This window comes from Archocentrus centrarchus, chromosome 24, assembly GCF_007364275.1.
Source record: "Archocentrus centrarchus isolate MPI-CPG fArcCen1 chromosome 24, fArcCen1, whole genome shotgun sequence".
Classification (NCBI taxonomy): domain Eukaryota; kingdom Metazoa; phylum Chordata; class Actinopteri; order Cichliformes; family Cichlidae; genus Archocentrus; species Archocentrus centrarchus.
Window position 1 is genome coordinate 15,408,549 of NC_044369.1, and position 19,173 is coordinate 15,427,721.

The 19,173-nt window shown below is 40.6% G+C and overlaps 1 protein-coding gene across 2 annotated transcripts in view; it reads left to right on the plus strand.

Moving 5' to 3' along the window:
• wasf1 (WASP family member 1) overlaps positions 1 to 19,173 on the plus strand; it is a 70,494-nt gene that overhangs the window by 39,282 nt on the left and 12,039 nt on the right. Inside the window, exons 4-6 of one of the 2 annotated variants that reach the window (XM_030721148.1) lie at positions 3,405 to 3,558; positions 7,225 to 7,342; positions 17,975 to 18,058. In XM_030721148.1, coding sequence (XP_030577008.1) covers positions 3,405 to 3,558; positions 7,225 to 7,342; positions 17,975 to 18,058 — 356 coding nt within the window. The remainder of the gene's footprint in view (positions 1 to 3,404; positions 3,559 to 7,224; positions 7,343 to 17,974; positions 18,059 to 19,173) is intronic. The other variant, XM_030721147.1, reaches the window with a different exon arrangement.

Here is a 19,173-nt window from a genome sequence, read left to right on the forward strand (position 1 = left end):
CTTTCCTGACTTTCAGCCCAACCTTCCTGTGGAACAGGGGCAGTGCAAAAAAGTGAAATGCCCTACGGGGATCACTAAAGTATAAAAGAATAAAATATCATTTTAATGTTCATAACCCTTCCCACGTCTGTATCCCTTACCTCCTCTCTTTTCAACTAGAGAAAAATGTACTTTAATTTCTTAGATCTCAACATTACTCCTACAATTTTCTCTGGCATTTCTCTTCTCTGATCACTGTGGGCAGTCAAATTGTCATGCCACTGTGGTTTTGACTTTGATTTTTGCCCTTATCATCCCTGGTGTGTCTGATCTAGGAGCTACTGAAGTTTATGCTATTACACCCCCAGCACAAGCGCAAGTTACAATCTTAAAGGATTAAGCTCTTTTTCAGTTTGGGTTCTTTCTAGCTCTGGAGATTTGTGAAGGCTGATGGCTGCAGCATCGCTGCAAACTAGCAGGCAGGCAAAAATATTATAGACATGGAAAAAAATCCCACAAGTCAGACATATTTAAATAAAAAAAGTTAAGTGTTAAGCCTGTAAATTCTAAATATCCATAAAGTTTACAGACTGACTTCCAGCTTTGAGTCATACTACCATAGTTGTGTTCAGTGTTCCAGTACATCAAGTCTAACATTGCTGCATTGTTCCCACATTTCAGTAACTAGCACATGCCTGTGCTATGGTATTGTTTGGGCTGTGATTTTTAGTCCATTCTTAGTTTGTTGCTAGGCAACTTGATTGCGTCATATTATGTCATGCATAATTCAAGTTTTCTGGACATAAATGAGACATTATTGTCATGAAATTGAAATTATACAATATTTTTCTAAGGTGTTATATGCACATAAATGCTACAAATTGGCTGCTTTATAGCACATCTGTATGTGGTTGCTAGGCAACATGATTACATTATAATATATCATGCATCATTCAAGTTTCGTAGCTATAAATTAGACGTTATTGACATGAAATGAAAATGATACGATGCTTTTATAAGGTGTTGCATAAATGCCACAAATGGATCATTTTAACCTGCTGGTAGGTGGTTGCTAGACAACATGATGGCTTATAATGTCTGATATAGATAAGAACCTTCAGGGGCACAAGATGTACTCGTGTGCCAGTTTTGACTGGTTGACTCCAGATCGTGTAGGAGGATTTTGTGGGCAAATGAACAAAGATTTTGTGTATCACTGTAAGGTTTCTGTAGCATGTAGGGATGTGAACTCGTGGCCTGATTCTGAGGAAATCATTTGTCTGATAACCGCTGGCAGTGAAGATATTTTTATGTTATTGTGGCAATTTATTCACACTTTCGTGGCAGGAAACATCAGGAAATGTCTTCATTTTCAAATATAACCTCAGCTCTTCATCATGCTGCCTTTTGAACATTTCAAACTTCGGCCACTAGCTTTACTAATACTCATCTTATTTACTAATAGGCCAAAGCCAGTCAGCAGGTATGATATTGACTATTATGATATTTGGCTGATATGTAGGTATTTTGGTGTATCACAAGTAGTATGTTATCATAAACAACAGGAATTATGGTTGAAACTATGCACAAAGTTGTCAGGTGCACATTTAAAGTTGCATGTAGCTTTCCATAAATCTTGTAGTCAGGAAGACACAGAAGACAGATCAACCACCCCAGTGTCATCTTGTAGCTATTTCTGTTTAACTTAGAACAAAATGCTGTGTGCAGTATGTTTAATTTTTTTCCTTCTATGTATGTGTATCTTATATAAATGGCTGTTAAAGCTTCTCCCTTGTGCTGTCTTTGAAGCTTAATCCACCCTCGGGCTCTGCTCAGGTTACTGCGCTTCTCTGTGTCCTGGGTTTCTGTGGGATATTTTCTGTTTTTCTTATTAAAATCCTACTTGATGTGTTTATGTATCTCTTTGTCTCTCTCTCTCTCTCTCTCTCTCTCTCTCTCTCTCTCTCTCTCTCTCTCTCTCTCTTTCTCTCTCTCTCTCTCTCTCTCTCTCTCTCTCTCTCTCTCTCTCTCCTCTCTCTCTCCTCTCCCTCTCTCTCTCTCTCTCTCTCTGCCTGCACATTCCCATGTTAGTTTTATGTCTTCCCCGTCTTCAATTTTCCTTTCTTTTCACTGTTTCTTTGTCAGTATTTCTTGTGAATGGTTCTTTTATGTCAGCTGCTGCTCTTTGTTTTACTGTTGGTACATCTTTTCTCTCTCTCTGTCTGTCCCCTGCTGCCATTATACTGGCTCTGGTGTGTCCAAGTCGTTTTATTATCTCCCGCTTGCATTCTACGGCCTCCTATCTCTCTTGCAGAGTGTTACTCACCAAAGCTCAGCTCCCTCATGGTGTTTGTTCATAATGATACTTCAGTGCCTCAGGTGGCTGGTATGTCACAACACTGACAGTCTGTGGAAGTCATTATCCAGCTGCACTGCTGCAATGTAGAAGATTGAATCAGTGTAGTAGACTCTTTCTAGGCTTTGTCTCATTTTGCTAAGAAAATGGTTAAATGACTGTTGGCTTATAAGTGATTTCCTTACAGTGTTTTTAGGTTATATGTTGATTCTATTGTGTCTGTCATGATGTGGCTTTTTCAAGCTTCTTCTGGGCAGCATTAAAGTGCATCCATTTGTCACTCCCTCGTCTATAATTCAGATCTGGTTGCAACGTTCTAGATTTCTTTCCAAGGCTCTTTTTTTTTCTTTTTTTTTTTTTTTTTACCAGATTGAGGGTTAGCATTGGTCTAGTTGTGGGTTTTTTCCCGTCTTCCCTTTAGCGCTTTCTCCAACCTGTTTTTCTGTGAGCTTCATCTGTACAGCATTGATTTTCTTCTGTTATTTTTCTGCCCTCTGAAAATGTCAGTTATTCCCGGATGAAAGAAGAGCAATCATTTCTACAGCTTCTGAGAGACGACCTTAGCTTGGCCTAGCCTATCTTATCTTGTTCATCATGTTATTGTTTACTTTAGGGGAATTGAAGACAACCAATTAGGACAGCAATGTAGCGTTAGCCCGAGGGAGGATGATTAGTGGTTTCTAATAGGTTTAGTCTTCTGTTATGCTGATCGTGACAGTGTGATTGATGATGTCACAGTGATGATGATGATAATGATGAGACGGAACCAGATGGTAATTATTGTTTTCATCAGTGACATGAGAAGCCTGTTGATTGGTACATGTGTGTTTTTTGTTTTGTTTATTTCTTTTTTTTGTTGTTGTTTTTTGGGGGTTTTTTGAACATCGTTCGGCAGGTACAGTCAAAAAGCAGCAAGCATTAGTCTTAAAATGCCTTCTCGCCTTCTGTCAGTCACACTGGTAGCAAACATACATATAGCAGATGCTCCACAAAGAGTCTGATTTAATAATTACAAGTTCTGCTTTCCTCCCCTCTTTTCTCTTTTCTGCATTTGTCCCTCCTTCCCCAGTGTCTCTTCAGGACATTACCATGAGGAAGGCCTTCAGGAGTTCTACCATTCAGGACCAGCAGCTGTTTGATCGCACGTCTCTGCCTGTCCCACTGCAGGAGACGTACCAAACCTGCGAGCAGCCCCCACCGCTCAACATCCTCACACCCTACAGGTCTGACTCCAGCCAGTTTCATCCATTCTGCAATGTTTTTTGCAAATCATGCTAAATGGTTCTATTCTGTTGGATTTATTTTTTTTTTTTAATTATACTAAGTTTCTAACTTGGTATTCTGGAAATGGCATAGTGAAAGCATTGTTCCTGTTTTTGAATGGAAACCTGAAATTTCCAATAACTGCGTGTTTCCCATGAATAGCAGCCCATTTCCTAACATCACTGGACGTTTACCCATTTAGTTTTTTGTTTTCTTTTTTTCCTGTTTTCACTCTCTGGAGCGTGGAAAATATTAATACGCTCGTATTTTATTGATGGGCACCAGAAGAGTCTGATTGCACCCCACTTTGTCAACAAAAAGTACCCAAATGGCCTTCAATTAGAGCTTTCATTCGGCCCGTTTGCTTGTATTACGTTTGTGTCCACCGTTATAAAAGCTTTCATTAAGCAAGACAGTGATACTCACACCACACAGAGCGAGCTAGTGTGTCTGCACATTTTTTTTGCATGCATTTTAAGCCTTTAAAGTTCAATTAAAAAGCACCCACATTTTTAATTTTATTAGCAGGCTTGTCACACTTTGATGCCCAGTGTCTCTCTTGGTTCTTGGGAAATGTGGGAAAGGAGAGCGGTCAAGGGAGGCATTTAAAGATGAATAATCCATAAAAAGTTGTGCTGTGTAGCACCTCCCCTCTTTTGTTTCATGACCTTCTCACCTTGCTGCCTATTTCTTTTTCTTTTTTTTCTCACTCTTCACTCACCTTTTCTCCTCCTTCTCCATCTAATGCTTTCCCCCTGACAGGGCCACTTGGAAAAGGTTAAAAGCCAAGCATAATCTCTTTATTGGTGGATGTGCTTATAGAGACATGCACACACACTGTATGGAGAGAGGTGCAGGAGTAGGCTATGTTATACCAGGCTTGTCACTGGTGTGCTTTTAACCTATGGGCCTTGACATTTCCCAGACTAAGGGAGAGAAAGGTGTGGGTATCTGCCTCACTCACTAAGTGCTCGCTTTGCACGGGGTGGCTGTGGCTCAAGCAGTAGAGCACGTCTTCTACTGACTGGAAGGTTGGTGGTTCAAGTACTGGCTGCTTCAGTATGCATGCCCAAGTACCTTGGGCAAGGTACTGAACCCCGAGTTGCTCCCGATGCATTCATCATGAATATGTGTGCAAATGTTATATAGAAAGTACTTAGATGTGGAAAAAAGTGCTTGGATGAATGGGTGTGTGAGTTGGTGAATGAAGACATGCTGTATAAAGTTCTCATATAGAGTAGAAAAGCACTATGTAAGAACCAGTCCATTCATACTAGCTGAAAACAAATTTTCATTTATTATTTGGACAGATTAACTGCTAATGTTTGACAAAATAACTTCTCTCCAGGTACTGATGGGGCAGCCTTGAGCACATGGCCCAGTAGTTATTTAGTTACCTACCATTATATGGAGAACAGTTTCTGTGATAGTGTGCCCCTGTGAGAGAGAGGCGCATATACAGATGGACAGCTAATAAAAAAAAAAAAAACTTTTACATGTTTTAGTAAAGCGTTGGGCCACCATATGTTGCATGCCTTCTGGAATCAGTGCCTTGGCATTGGTTCTGCAAGTCTCTGAAACTCTGCTTTAGAGATGGAAACCATTCTTCCAAAATATATTCCTTTATTTGGTGTTTTGTTGATGATGATGATGATGATGACGTGTGCTATCTAACACGTCAGTCTAAAATCTCAATACGAGTGTTTCTTGACCCTTCCTAAGGGGACAAGTGCTATTAAAATGAAGTGGGACCCAAAAAAAAATCACTGGATTAAAAGAGGTTGAAATGCAGCTTGTTCTGCTCATTTTAATGACCGTAATCCAACTGAATTTTAATTTACATCCCCTTCAGTTTTCATTTGGAGCTGTGTGTGTGTCTGTGTGTGTGTCTGTGTGTGTGTGTGTGTGTGTGTCATCAGCACTGGCTGGATGATTAAGATTGTGATTTCACTCTTCTGATTAATTCATTAAATCTAGCCATATTTTGATCTTTTGGGTTGCTTTGCTGTTAAATTTCTCACTCCTCCTCTTGCCCTTCCTTCTCCTTTGCTTCTAATCCTCTTCTGCCCCCCCCCCCTTTACTTTTTTCCTCTCCCTTTCTTCCTTCCTCTCCACTCCTAGACACAGCACTGCAAGGCTCCCTAGGATACTTCCTCATGCTTAAATCCACCTTGAACACATCTTCTCTTTCTCATACACAACATAAGCATACGCCTCAACTACACAAAAAAAAATACCAGGCATAATAATTTACTCAAACTCTCAAAGAGTACCTGCAGCGCGCACTACCAAAGCTCGCTCTTCATCCTTGCCTTATCCCGTTGTTGAATTCTATTTTCTTCCCTTTGTTGTGTTGCATATCATTAAACTTTCCCCTCTTGCCTTCTGAAGCTTTGCTTTTTCATGTTCTGTGTTCTTGCTCTTATCTGTGACATTGCCAAATAATTGACTCCCTAGGCATGGGCAACAGTGGGTGAAGGCAACTTCTCATAGGTTCAAGTTAGAAGTGCTGAATGGCCTCAGCTGACATCCGTGCTGAGCCCGGCTTTTTCCTGAGGTTTACTGCCAGCGTGCAGATATTTTAAATATTTTGGACTGATGATTTAAACATTTGTTAAAGATATTTGGAATTTCGAAGTGAGAGACATAAGCAGGGTAAATTAGTCGAACCCCATACTGATATGAAACAGGATTTCCAAGCAGCATGTTGGGGGCATCTGTGTATGATAACTTCCTTGTCAAGAGGAAATGATGTTATGCGATAACTACCTGCATCTGTCAGAAGACTCGTTTCATTTCCCTCCCTGTAATCACAGCACTGATCTCCCACAGTGACCAGCAGCCACGAAGGCTTCTGTAATGTCACTGAGGAATTCAGAACGAGAGTCAGAATTGAATATGAATGATTGATAACACACTCCATTAGTTATTACTCATGACAAATGCTAAACAGATATTCTTGTTGTGAGAAACTGAGACAAAGACAGGCAGGAGCAGGAGTCGACAAACATAACCCTCCTCTTTCACCCCCCCCCCCCCCACCCCCCCCCCCCCGCTCTCCATTTTCAGTGACGTCCAACTTCCGCAGCTCCTGCATTTAAAGAAACTCTTTATAAAACAAAAAAATAGCAAAGAAATCACAATAATGACTTTTTGTTGCCTCCTCCTCCTCTTGCCAGCCTACACTGTGAAGCGCTGAAACAATTATTCAGTAGGCATAAAAATAAAATCTGCAAGTATTTTGATATTTGGGTCACAGAGAGGATGCCAAAACAGTTTTGTCTTTTAGCTGCTTAAATGTTAGAATATTCAGCTTTAATTAGACTCGTGTTGTTTTAAAGTTACATGAGGGGAAACAAAACATTAGAAAGTGTCATCTTGTTTTAATTGATCAAATGTGTAATCCAGTTAGTAATGAGCAGATTTATTGAAAATGAAAATAAAATTAGCTGCAGTAGATGCTTATGCAACAATGGACCCGTGTTTCTTTTTTTTATTTAAATGAAAGGTTATATACTGCAGTTTGGTTTTAGAGGAGAAAACGTGGACTTTAATTTCAAAGTTGCTAATGAAGAATTTCAACCACAATGTAATCAGATTCCTCGGTTTCTTTTGCTCATCTACAGAGATGATGGAAAGGAAGGTCTAAAGTTCTACACCAATCCATCGTATTTCTTTGACCTGTGGAGAGAAAAGATGCTTCAGGACACAGAGGACAAGAGGAAGGAGAGGCGGAAACAGAAGGTAAGTCCAGAAGGATTAAAAGCACTGAGAATTTGCTTCATTTTTACTTTTTCACACAGCAGTTTACAAGTGTGCTGCCGGAGGTGTTTATGATGAGCAGTAGCATGTGCAGGTTACCAAGCAGAAACACATGAAGGCGAAGAGTGAAGAGGCTTCACAGATACAGATTGATCTGTCCTATTTGAATAAACTGACAGGGTGATTCACTAATAGATTCAGAGGTCTGGCTTCATATCACACATCCAAATGAGTCAATTAGTCACCACTCATAGATTATAAATTCCTGCCTCTGTCAACCCTCTTAGTTATTGCTTGTGTGATCATTACATCTAATTAATGGGAGCATCTGGTCTTCAGTTACCCCTGCATTGTGCATCATGTCTCTTCCTCTGCACAAATAAACAGTCACCCGTAGCCTCATGAGGAATATCTATAAGCATTTGCAAACTGATATTATTTATTTATGTTATGTATTTAATTTACACAGACAAATTAAATTAAGTAGGTTTGGTGAGTCCAGCTCCCCCGCCAAGTGCTGAGTTATGACCACCCCCCACCCCCACTCAAACTGAGGGGTTTCCCACCCTCAGCACCAGGAGTTCTAATCAGCACCAGCTTGCATTTTCCTGCGTGGGAAGCAGTGCATGCTCCCCATTTTGCCCTCTCGCAGTCAATCAAAGCTCATTACAATCATGTCGCTGAGGAGTAAGGAGAGATTTTCCACTGAGCATTTATGTGAACACCGAGGATATAATTTGCTGGTTATGAGGTTTTTAATGATTGTGGGAATGACGCAGAGAGGACAAAGTTTTGCTGAGAATTAGTTGGAGGATTGAGAGAGTAAGAGGAACTCTAGTGATATTTGTGGTTGTTTGGTAGTCTGCGTGCACATTTTTTTTTTCTAAGCAGTAAATGAAACAGAGAGCTACAACATGTAAGAGTAGGTAGACCTTATTTGCTCCAGAGGGTTAGGTTGATATGACCGCTTGCAGCCAGAGCTCATTCCAATGATTTCCTTCTAATTAAAGCTCCGGGTGGGCTCAGCTTGTAAAGCCATGTTCGTTTCCTTCTCACCGCATTGGCACTTAGACAGACCCCATGGAAAGGCCTTAAAGACATTCACAGGGAGAACTGGATATATGTAGGAATGGAGGTATTACACAAACATATTTGGTGGTTTGTGTAACCATCCTGCTGGATAAATGGTCAGATTGAGGAACAGGACAAACATGGCTCAGATAAGTGTGTGTGGGTGTGCTGGAAGTATGCAGAATCACTCATTGAAAAGATGAAGGATAGAGAAAAGAGAGCTCTGCACACACTCACATGTATACACATAAATTCGGGGTGTAGATCTTTGATACCTTTTACACTTCATCACTTTGCTGATTGAGTGGCTCTGCCGCATCATCTTAATGGGCCTCTCAGTCATGGTGTTCAGTGTGTGTGTGCGCTTGTGCATTTGTAGCTGTAATTATGTTTACTATTGGTACTCCATCTTATAATTTCACAAGAAAATTCAGAAGATTGCAGAGCCCTTTGCTCCTCAACTTCTAATTATTTTTTTCTGATAATAGCATTTTTTTTCTATTAGGACACACACACATGCACACACATGCAAAAACAGATACACACAGGAATAAATGCATACTCAAATGCATAAAAAAGAAATTTCCATGGACAATGATACTTTGCAGCTGCGGTTTTGGGGGCTGTGAGGCCACACCACCTCCCTGTCATCGTGACTCCAAGATTGGCTGCCAAAACATTTTTTGCCATGACAGGCAGGATTCCAGATGCCCGTGCTACGAAGCAGGACTTGGGGATTAGCAGGGTAGCTTCAGGTTTAACCCTGGGTTTTCAGGGTTACAGAGGTGGCTCGTGGAACAGACCATAATTTTGGGCTGTGTGTAGATAGTAAGAAGTTCTCTAGAGCTTTTAGAGATCTTCTAAAATGTTTGGCCTTCACTTATGAGCATCAGTTTTATATGGGAACTTTATTTATTTATTGTTTTTATTTTTTCCTCCTTACAAGCTGCAAACAATTATTCTATTATCTATCTACTTATCTTATCTATAGATAATTTATCCTAACATAGAAAGCACTCAACCCTTATAAGCTATTCATTGGCCTTATAAAATCTTTGTAAGTACGCCCACCTAACAGTTTGAATTATATATTTAGGGCCCGAGCACGAACTGTGCGAAGGCCCTATTGTAATTGCTTCGTTTATTATTATTATTTTTTTTTTTTTTTTTTTATTATTATTATTATTATTATTCAGGCAAATGAATTGGCTTTTTGGGGGCTTTATCATATTCAAAAACTCATGAAACTTTGCACATGCGTCACACCTGGTGAAAATTTAAGTATTTTAATGGGCTCGGGCAAGGGCGCGCCCAAATGGCTCGCTAGCGCCCCCTAAACTGGAGCCCCACCGCTGTGTTTCACGTACATGAATGAAACTTCATACACATGTATATCATGTCCAGGCGCACAAAAAATCCTCTTGGAGCCATGCCCTAAACCCAACAGGAAGTCCGCCATTTTGAATTAATTATGCAAATTTGGCGATTTGCAGCCCTCACACTTTTTCTAATAACTCAGAGGTTTTAGACGTTATCATCTTCATATTTGGTTTGTCTAACCTACACCCCCAGGGGAATCTAAATCTCGAAAATGGTGAGTTTTTGCCAAGGGGGAGGGGTCCTTATGCCCCTTTGAACTTTGATCATTCGCCATGAAAATTTGATTGCCTCTCATTCATACCTACATGATCCAATGTGCATCAAACTTCTCCAGTAGGATGAGGGTGCCCCCCTGAACACATACATATGACAATATTTAATATCAGTCGCAGCGCCACCTAGTGGGAACAGGAAATGTCATATTTTACACTTGGAGGTCCAGCTCCAAGGTGGTTTAGCAGAACCATCTCAAATTTCACCTGGAAAGCCTTAAGAACTTGGACTTACTGTGTTTTTAAAACTGTGACTTTTTGACAAAAGGGCGTGACCCTTATGGGACGGCAAAGTTCGATGATTCGCCATGAACACAAAAATGGCTGTAACTCAAAGCCAACTTGCTCAATCTGGCTCAAACTTCAGTGGTGTGATAAGCATGCTGCCCTGAACACATTCATATGCATAAAGTCCATAAACGTTAGAGCGCCGCCTAGTGGCAGCTCGGAATATCTTAAAATAGCATGTTTTTTGAGTAGCCCCGGAGCTACGTTTTATCTACATGTATGAAAATGTACAGGCTCATGTAACATCCTAAGACGTACAAAAAAGTCTCTTGGACCCCTACCCCAAACCCTACAGGAAGTCGGCCATCTTCAATTGAAGGTGTCAATTTTTGCGATTTCCACGCCTGCTATTTGAACGAACTCGTCCTAGGGCATTTCACCCACTGACACCAAATTGGCTCCAGATCATCTACACAAGTAGCCCATCAATTATTGTGGAAATCTTTAAAAAATATTAAACGGCCTTGTCACACCAGCCCATTAAATTTGGCCTTCGTTTTTCTCCCTCACCACCAAAATTTTTTGTGCACTTGTTCGCACATGCTTTGTCTGATCAGGCTGAAAATTTAATCACTCATGTACACACCCAGGCTGAATCCATAACTACAGATTCAAGACTGTAGGCGCAATAGCGCCCCCTACAGAAGCAAATGAAAATTTGTATGACCGTCCACAGAATTAGTTTTGCTCTGAAATACATGAAATATCTTTCACCATTCCTTACAAAATCCTCATCTATTTGATAAGCCTCCTGCCCTGAACACATTGACATGCATAAAGTCCATAAACGTTAGAGCGCCCCCTACTGGCAGCTTTAAATATCATAATATACCATGTTTTTTAGCTAGCCCCTGAGTTACATTTTATCTACAGCTCTGAAATTTTGCACACTCATGTAACATCCTAAGACATACAAAAAAGTCTCTTGGAGCCATACTCCAAACCCTACAGGAAGTCCAGCATCTTCAATTGAAAGTGTCAATTTTTGCCATTTTCAGGCCTGCTATTTGAATGAACTCCTCCTAGGGCATTTCACCCAGTGAGACCAAATTGGCTCCACATCATCTAGACAAACAGCCCATCAAAAAAGTCAATCAGACCCATGCCCTATTTTGCATGCTGGAGCCGTGACCACACCCCCAAATATTCCATTGCGTCTATGCCGAGAGCAAAAGATACCTTTTCCTATAAAAGAATTCAACTTTCTAGAGACCCATCACGATCACAAAACCTCCGAGTGCAGCACGGGTCGACGAGCGCCACAGGTCGACGCGCGCGGAGTGCGAGGGCCCGATATCACCGCTTGCGGTTTTAATTATTATTATTATTTTTATTATTCAGGCAAATGAATTGGCTTTTTGGGGGCTTTATCATATTCAAAAACTCATGAAACTTGGCACATGCGTCACACCTGGTGAAAATTTAAGTATTTTAATGGGCTCGGGCAAGGGCGCGCCCAAATGGCTCGCTAGCGCCCCCTAAACTGGAGCCCCACCGCTGTGTTTCACGTACATGAATGAAACTTCATACACATGTATATCATGTCCAGGCGCACAAAAAATCCTCTTGGAGCCATGCCCTAAACCCAACAGGAAGTCCGCCATTTTGAATTAATTATGCAAATTTGGCGATTTGCAGCCCTCACACTTTTCCTAATAACTCAGAGGTTTTAGACGTTATCATCTTCATATTTGGTTTGTCTAACCTACACCCCCAGGGGAATCTAAATCTCGAAAATGGTGAGTTTTTGCCAAGGGGGAGGGGTCCTTATGCCCCTTTGAACTTTGATCATTCGCCATGAAATTTTGATTGCCTCTCATTCATACCTACATGATCCAATGTGCATCAAACTTCTCCAGTAGGATGAGGGTGCCCCCCTGAACACATACATATGACAATATTTAATATCAGTCGCAGCGCCACCTAGTGGGAACAGGAAATGTCATATTTTACACTTGGAGGTCCAGCTCCAAGGTGGTTTAGCAGAACCATCTCAAATTTCACCTGGAAAGCCTTAAGAAGTTGGACTTACTGTGTTTTCAAAACTGTGAGTTTTTGACAAATGGGCGTGACCCTTATGGGACGGCAAAGTTCGATGATTCGCCATGAACACAAAAATGGCTGTAACTCAAACCCAACTTGCCCAATCTGGCTCAAACTTCAGTGGTGTGATAAGCACCCTGTCCTGAACACACTCATATGCAAAAAGTCCATAAACGGTAGAGCGCCGCCTAGTGGCAGCTCGGAATATCTTAAAATAGCAAGTTTTTTGAGTAGCCCCGGAGCAACGTTTTATCTACATGTATGAAAATGTACAGGCTCATGTAACATACTAAGACGTACAAAAAAGTCTCTTGGACCCATACCCCAAACCCTACAGGAAGTCGGCCATCTTCAATTGAAGGTGTCAATTTTTGCGATTTCCACGCCTGCTATTTGAACGAACTTGTCCTAGGGCATTTCACCCACTGACACCAAATTGGCTCCAGATCATCTACACAAGTAGCCCATCAAAAGTTATTCATGGTTTTGTAGAATATTGAACGGTGTTTCCATGGCAACCCTCTGAATTTGGACTTTTTTCAATTTCAAATTCACAGATATTCTAAACATCAGCCCCTGGGCTGTGCTTTCTCTGTGTATCTGAAAATGTGCCTGCTGATGTAAGATGCTAACATCTACAAAAAAGTCTCTTGGACCGATAGCCGAAACCCAACAGGAAGTCAGCCACGTTCACTTTAAAGTTTCATTTTTGCAGCATTTTTCGCCTTTTTCAGGCCTTTTTGCCTCAACTCCTCCTAGGGCATTTGACCCAGTGAGACCAAAATGGCTCCAGATCATCCACACAAGTAGCCCATCAACAGATATTCATGGTTTTGTAGAATATTGAACGGTGTTGCCGTAGCAACCCTCTGAATTTGGACTTTTTTTCCATTTCAGGCCCAGATAGGTTCTAAACATCAGCCCCAGGGCAGTGCTTGGTCTGTGTACCTGAAATCGTGCATGCTGAAGTAACATCCTAAGACGCACAAAAAAGTCTCTTGGACCGATAGCCGAAATCCAACAGGAAGCCTGACATGTTCTAATTAAGGTGTCATTTTTGCAGCACTTTTCACATTTTTCAGGCCTGCTATTTGAATCATCTTCTACTACAGCTTTTCATCCAGTCACACCAAAATGGCTCCAGATCATCTACACAAGTAGCCCATCAAAAGATATTCATGGTTTTGTAGAATATTGAACGGTGTTGCCGTAGCAACCCTCTAAATGTGGGATTTTACTCATATACCACAGTGCACCAAATTGTTACATCTCTGACATACATTGTCCGATCTGCCTCGAACTTCACAGGCTTAATGGGAGGGTAAGGGAGACTGGACACACCCCTCTATCAGCTTTGTTTCACACTCATAACGCCACCTAGTGGCAACAGGAAATCAGTAGGACACTGATACTCATCATCCTATGGTCATTACAGTTTCATTGATGGCTGCAGGCATTACATAGAGCATTGTGACATATTAATTAGTGGGCACTCACCGACGCCACCTAGTGGAAGCGGGACACGATCGACGCGGAGTACGGCTAGCCTGCTGAGCCGTCAGCAGCCGGGTGAGCCAGCTACTCTCTCGTCTGCGAGAACCTCCGAGCGCGGTTCGGCTGGTGCGTGCCACGGGTCGACGCGCGGCTCGGCTGGAGCGCGCCAGGGGTCGACGCGCGCCGGGTGCGAGGGCCCGCTCATCGCCGCTTGCGGCTTTAATTTTTTATTTGGTTTTTTACATCATTTAAAACTGCAAGTGCAGCTTAGAGAATAAGGCTAAAACTGGCTTCAGTGCTGCAAAAATACATTTAGAAACATAACACTATACACAGAAATTGCTTTTCTTGTGAGAAATGGACGGCTTTAGACCTGAGCATGTTTCTGATTGGCCAACTGGTGTGAACACCATTATTTTAAATAAACGCACCTGGAACAGCAGATACGGTTATACTGTAAAGAAAAAAAAAACTTAAACTTGTTTCTTTTTTAAAACAGAACTTGCAATAAATTATGCGAGCATGTGCAATGAGTCTATGATTTCATTGCCTCTTCAAAGATGGGGACAAGGTCTGCAACCACTTGGAGTCAGTTGCTGTCTTCAAAGCGACTTTGTTCATCAAGATTCTTGCTTTGATATAGGAAACCAGAATGGAACCAGCAGACAACCATGCAAGTCGAGTCCCCTATTGCAAACAGACTGCCTCAGATTGATTGTGACATATCAGCAATGTGTTTATAAATTCAATGGCAGCTGCTTGCAAACCTTCACCAATCTGCCTGAGAGTGACTGCAGTCAGTCTGAGTCAGACCGCGATTGTTTGGAGGTTAATTGCACAAGGCGACCTGTGCTGTGGGAGGCCATGCGATCTAAAGTGGTCACCACAACTCCCCAAATGCAAAAAAAAATTCAACATGGTCACCAGGCAACCACCAATTATTCCTCGTTACAACAAGGTTGCCATCCTATTTTTACTCTAGTGTGAGTGAACCATAATCCACACAGAAAGTTAGTAAACAGTCATTTAGAAGTTTGCTGTCACAGATACTATTTAAACAGAAGACTTTCGATTACATAGACTGGATGCTGGGTATTCTGAATTGGTGTAGCTTTCAAATAGAGACTGAGTTTAGGTCCTTTCTACATTCCTTCATAGACCACAAAGAAATGAAAGGAATCGCATACAGCTCAGGATATTGAAGGCTGAGACTGAATAACTCCTCGAGCAAAGTAACAACAAGGACAAGTGACCAGAATAAGGAAAGGAATATTAGCATCAAACATGAATCTTAAATAATAGGTCTCCTTTTCAGTGACATTGCTGATAGTTATTGAACTAAATGGTCAGTTTCTTAAACAACCTTGATGTTTCCTTTTTTCAAAATGTCAGTGCTAGAATAGACTCCCCTTTGTTAGGGTTGTTATTAAGAGTGATCAATGAAGCAATAAAGAAGAAGTTAAATGAAAGAATTAAAATTCAAAGAAGTTCATTACAAGTGAAACACATTCACGTTAGTGTAAAAAGTGGAAACAGTATGTGCAAGCTGAAGAAATTAAAATTAGCAACATAGAAATGGCCTGAAAGCTTAAAAACTGTCTGAAAACTGAACACAGAGGTAAAGTGTGATAATAACATATTATTTTCTTTTATCAGATAAATGTTTAACCAGAAAAAGTGGAATTACTGCACTTTATTATAAACAGTGCTGTGAAAAGGTATTTGCCTCTTTTTTTTTTTTTTTTTTGGTATTAGTCACTCACAGATTTTAATATTAGTCAAAAATAACCAGAGTAAATACAAAATGCGGTTTTTAATTGATGATTTCATTTATTAAGGGAAAACGGCTTTCCAAACCTAGCTGGAAATGTAATTTCCATCCCTTCTTGAATCATGAATTAACTGTGATTAACTAAAATTTTTTTGGAAAGCTGAGTTCACTTTCACTAGCCACACCCAGGCCTCATTACTGCCAGACACTGATGACTCGAGAAATCGCATTCACAGAACCTGTGTGACAAAGTGCAGAAGGCTCAAAGATCTCACAAAGCAACACATCATGCAGTAATCTAAAGCAGCCGACCTACCAAAAGTACTCCAATAGCCCATCGACAATTCATCCAGGGAGGTCACAAAATAACCCAGAACAGCATTTAAGGAACTGCTTTGGCATCATCTTAAACAGGCCATTCATGCTGGAAAACCCTCCAATGTGGCTGAATTAAAACAATTCTGCAGAGAAGAGTGGGCCAAAATTCCTCCACAGTGATGTGAAAGACTTACTGCCAGTTATCACAAATGCTTGATTGCAGCTCTTACTGCCAAGGGTGGCACAGCCAGTTATTAGGTTTAGGGGGCAATTATTTTTTTACACGGGGCCAGGTAGCTTTGGATAGCTTTTTTTTTTTTTTTTTCCCCTCAGTAAATGAAATCATAATTTAAAAACCGCATTTACTCGAGTTATCTTTGTCTAATATTAAAGTTTGATAATCAAGTGCCTTGAGGTGACTGTTTGTTATGATTTGGCACTATATAAATAAAATTAAACTGAATTGAATCTGAAACATGTAAGTGTGACAAATATGTAAAAAAAAAAAAAAAAAAAAAAAGAATTGGGCAGGGGAAAATACTTTTTTACAGCACTGTATTTCATCTTATTCATTTCCAAACTATCTTCATACTTCATTTTTCATACGTCACATCACAAATCATTGGACTGAAACCACATTTACCAAACTGTGAAAAGCAGCACAGAGGAGGGGAAGAAACCTGCAATGTCCTAATCTCATTAGCCTCTGTGTTAGCCTCAGTGGATTAGCAGCAGACTATGTGCTGAGCTAGTCAGAGGAAGCAGAGGGTGAAAGTCCCACCGAATGAGAAGAAAAGGAATAGAGAGAGAGAGACAGAAACCATTTGTATTTCTCTTTGAGATCAGTGTTTGGGTCCACTAGGCATTGAGATCTCTAGCATCTGAATCCCCTTTGCTCTTCCTCTACTATTCCTGTCTTATTAAAGCACTCATGACTCCGGTAGAAATATATGAATTTTTTTTTTCCTTCCTCCAATTTTAAATACTTCTCTTTAAGCAGAAATAAATGTTTTTGCTTTTTGTTTTTGAAATTGTCACATGGCTCCCATCAGTGGGTGTCTGTTGATTTAATAGTGGGCAGTTCTAGCATTTGTTCATGCTCTCTGAGTGGGCCTGGAATGGCTCCTTTTTTTTTCTTTTTTTTTTTTTTACAGGATTTGAGAAGTATGCTTTAAATGACTTGATATATTTATAGTTTTTAAAAAACCTGAAGTATAAATTTTATATATCCACTGAAAATGTACTCAAATGCTAGCCTACACTTTTTTGCTCACCAGCCGCAGATTAATGACTGTTTTGAGCAGGTTCACAGGAAGTTTAAGTCCTCGTGAGTAAATATAAGAACTCTGAAATGACATTGCAGTCACTGTTGCATACATGCTAGAGAGCTGTAACTCTTCGGATGCTTTGCTTTAGGGAACCAGTATGAAAAACCGCTGATTTCCAATATAATTTCTGTCAAACTCCTGTAGATTTATAGAAGACATCTGCACCTTTAACTCAACACATATTTCAGCCACCTGCCTCATAACACTACAGCTCCTTCTGTTGTTCTTACGGCTTGTTGCAAGCTAGTGCAGCTGTTTCAGGTTTAATGGCTTGTTACTGTTGTTAGTGCAGTAGCAACAATGGCTAATGCGCAAGAGGTAGGACAGCAGACAGTACAGTATTCTTTCCTTATACCACAATCTATATTTATAGGAACTTATCTACAGTCCATTTATAGCTTGGATAGCTTTTTTGGTTTAATTATAGCAACTTTCAATTTTGATTTAAGCGATAATGCTATGGAAAGCCACATGAAGACAGTAAAGAAATATTTTAACAGTAAAAATGATGGTGACAGCGCAGTAGAATTATGTGTCAGTCTCCAAGAAAATTTCAGAAATCCCTCTTTGGGATCTGGCTCCCACGGTCTTCAGTCTTCTCTACCTTTGCTTTACATTCTTTTCTGAATCTTTATCTAACTCTGTGCAGCTGGAAATGCCTTATCTTGTGTGTCCCAAGAGCCTTATAAGAGTCCTCTCTGAAACCCCTCCTCCCTCCCTTACTCCCCCAGAGGTAAGAACTTCTCCCTTGTCCTTTTTCCACCCCCACCAGAGCATCTGCTCCCCATTGTAATGGCTTGCAGCCTTCTCTCTCCTCTCACTTTCCACTCCCCTTCTGGTTTGCTTTGGGCAAGTGAGCTGCTCACCTCCAGCCCGTCACTAACAACCCACTAACACTTACCTGCATCCCAGTTCTATTTAAGGGGTAAAGGATTTATCCCTAAACTTGACGTTTAGTACCTTCTACCAGCAAGCTATAAAACAAACAAAAAAAAAAAAGTCTTACTCTGTTACAAAGACAGAAATTCAATTTTAAACGTAGCCTGTGTTTACGTGTATTTTAAATGCATACACTTGTGGCTTTAACACATCAAACTGCAAGCTTTAAAAAAGATGTTGCAGTGTGTTTCTCAGCAAACAAGGAAATCTCAGCACAACATGAAAAAAATGTGTATTGTTTGAGTTTAAATATTAATTTCTAGCCATACGTGTGTGTGTGTGTGTGTGTGTGTGTGTGTGTGTGTGTGTGTGTGTGTGTGTGTGTGTGTGTGTGTGTGTGTGTGTGTGTGTGTGTGTGTGTGTCAGCGCACACCGTGAAAATAAGGAATTTGGGATAGAGCCCAGAGAATACACTATACTAACAGCAAGACAACTCAGAGCAGTAACATACCTGTTTGGTAGCTGGTAATGCTTTTGGCTCACCTGCACGTCTTTTGATTTGTGGTTTGGTCAAACTAACACTGAAGCACATATAAAGTGGGACGTCTTCTGCCTGGATTGTTACAATAGCATATACGACATATATGACTGTAATATACGGGAAGATGTTTGCAGTAAAGGTAGCAATAACCTTTCATGTTTCATGCTATTTTTCAGCCTTCTTCACATGCTAGGACGTTATTTCTATATTTACACAAGGCTTCATTAAGGATCTGCAATACAAGTGATTCTGTATTAGATATTTTATTAATGAATCTGAATTTTTGTAATTGTCAAATGGTTTATTTTATCAGCAGCAGCTATGTGTGCACATTGTGAATGGTTAGTGTTATTGTCAGCAGTGAAATGGCCCAGTGGTTGAATGTCTCTGTGGGCCGCCGTGTGGGGGGGTGTTTACATAGCACCAGT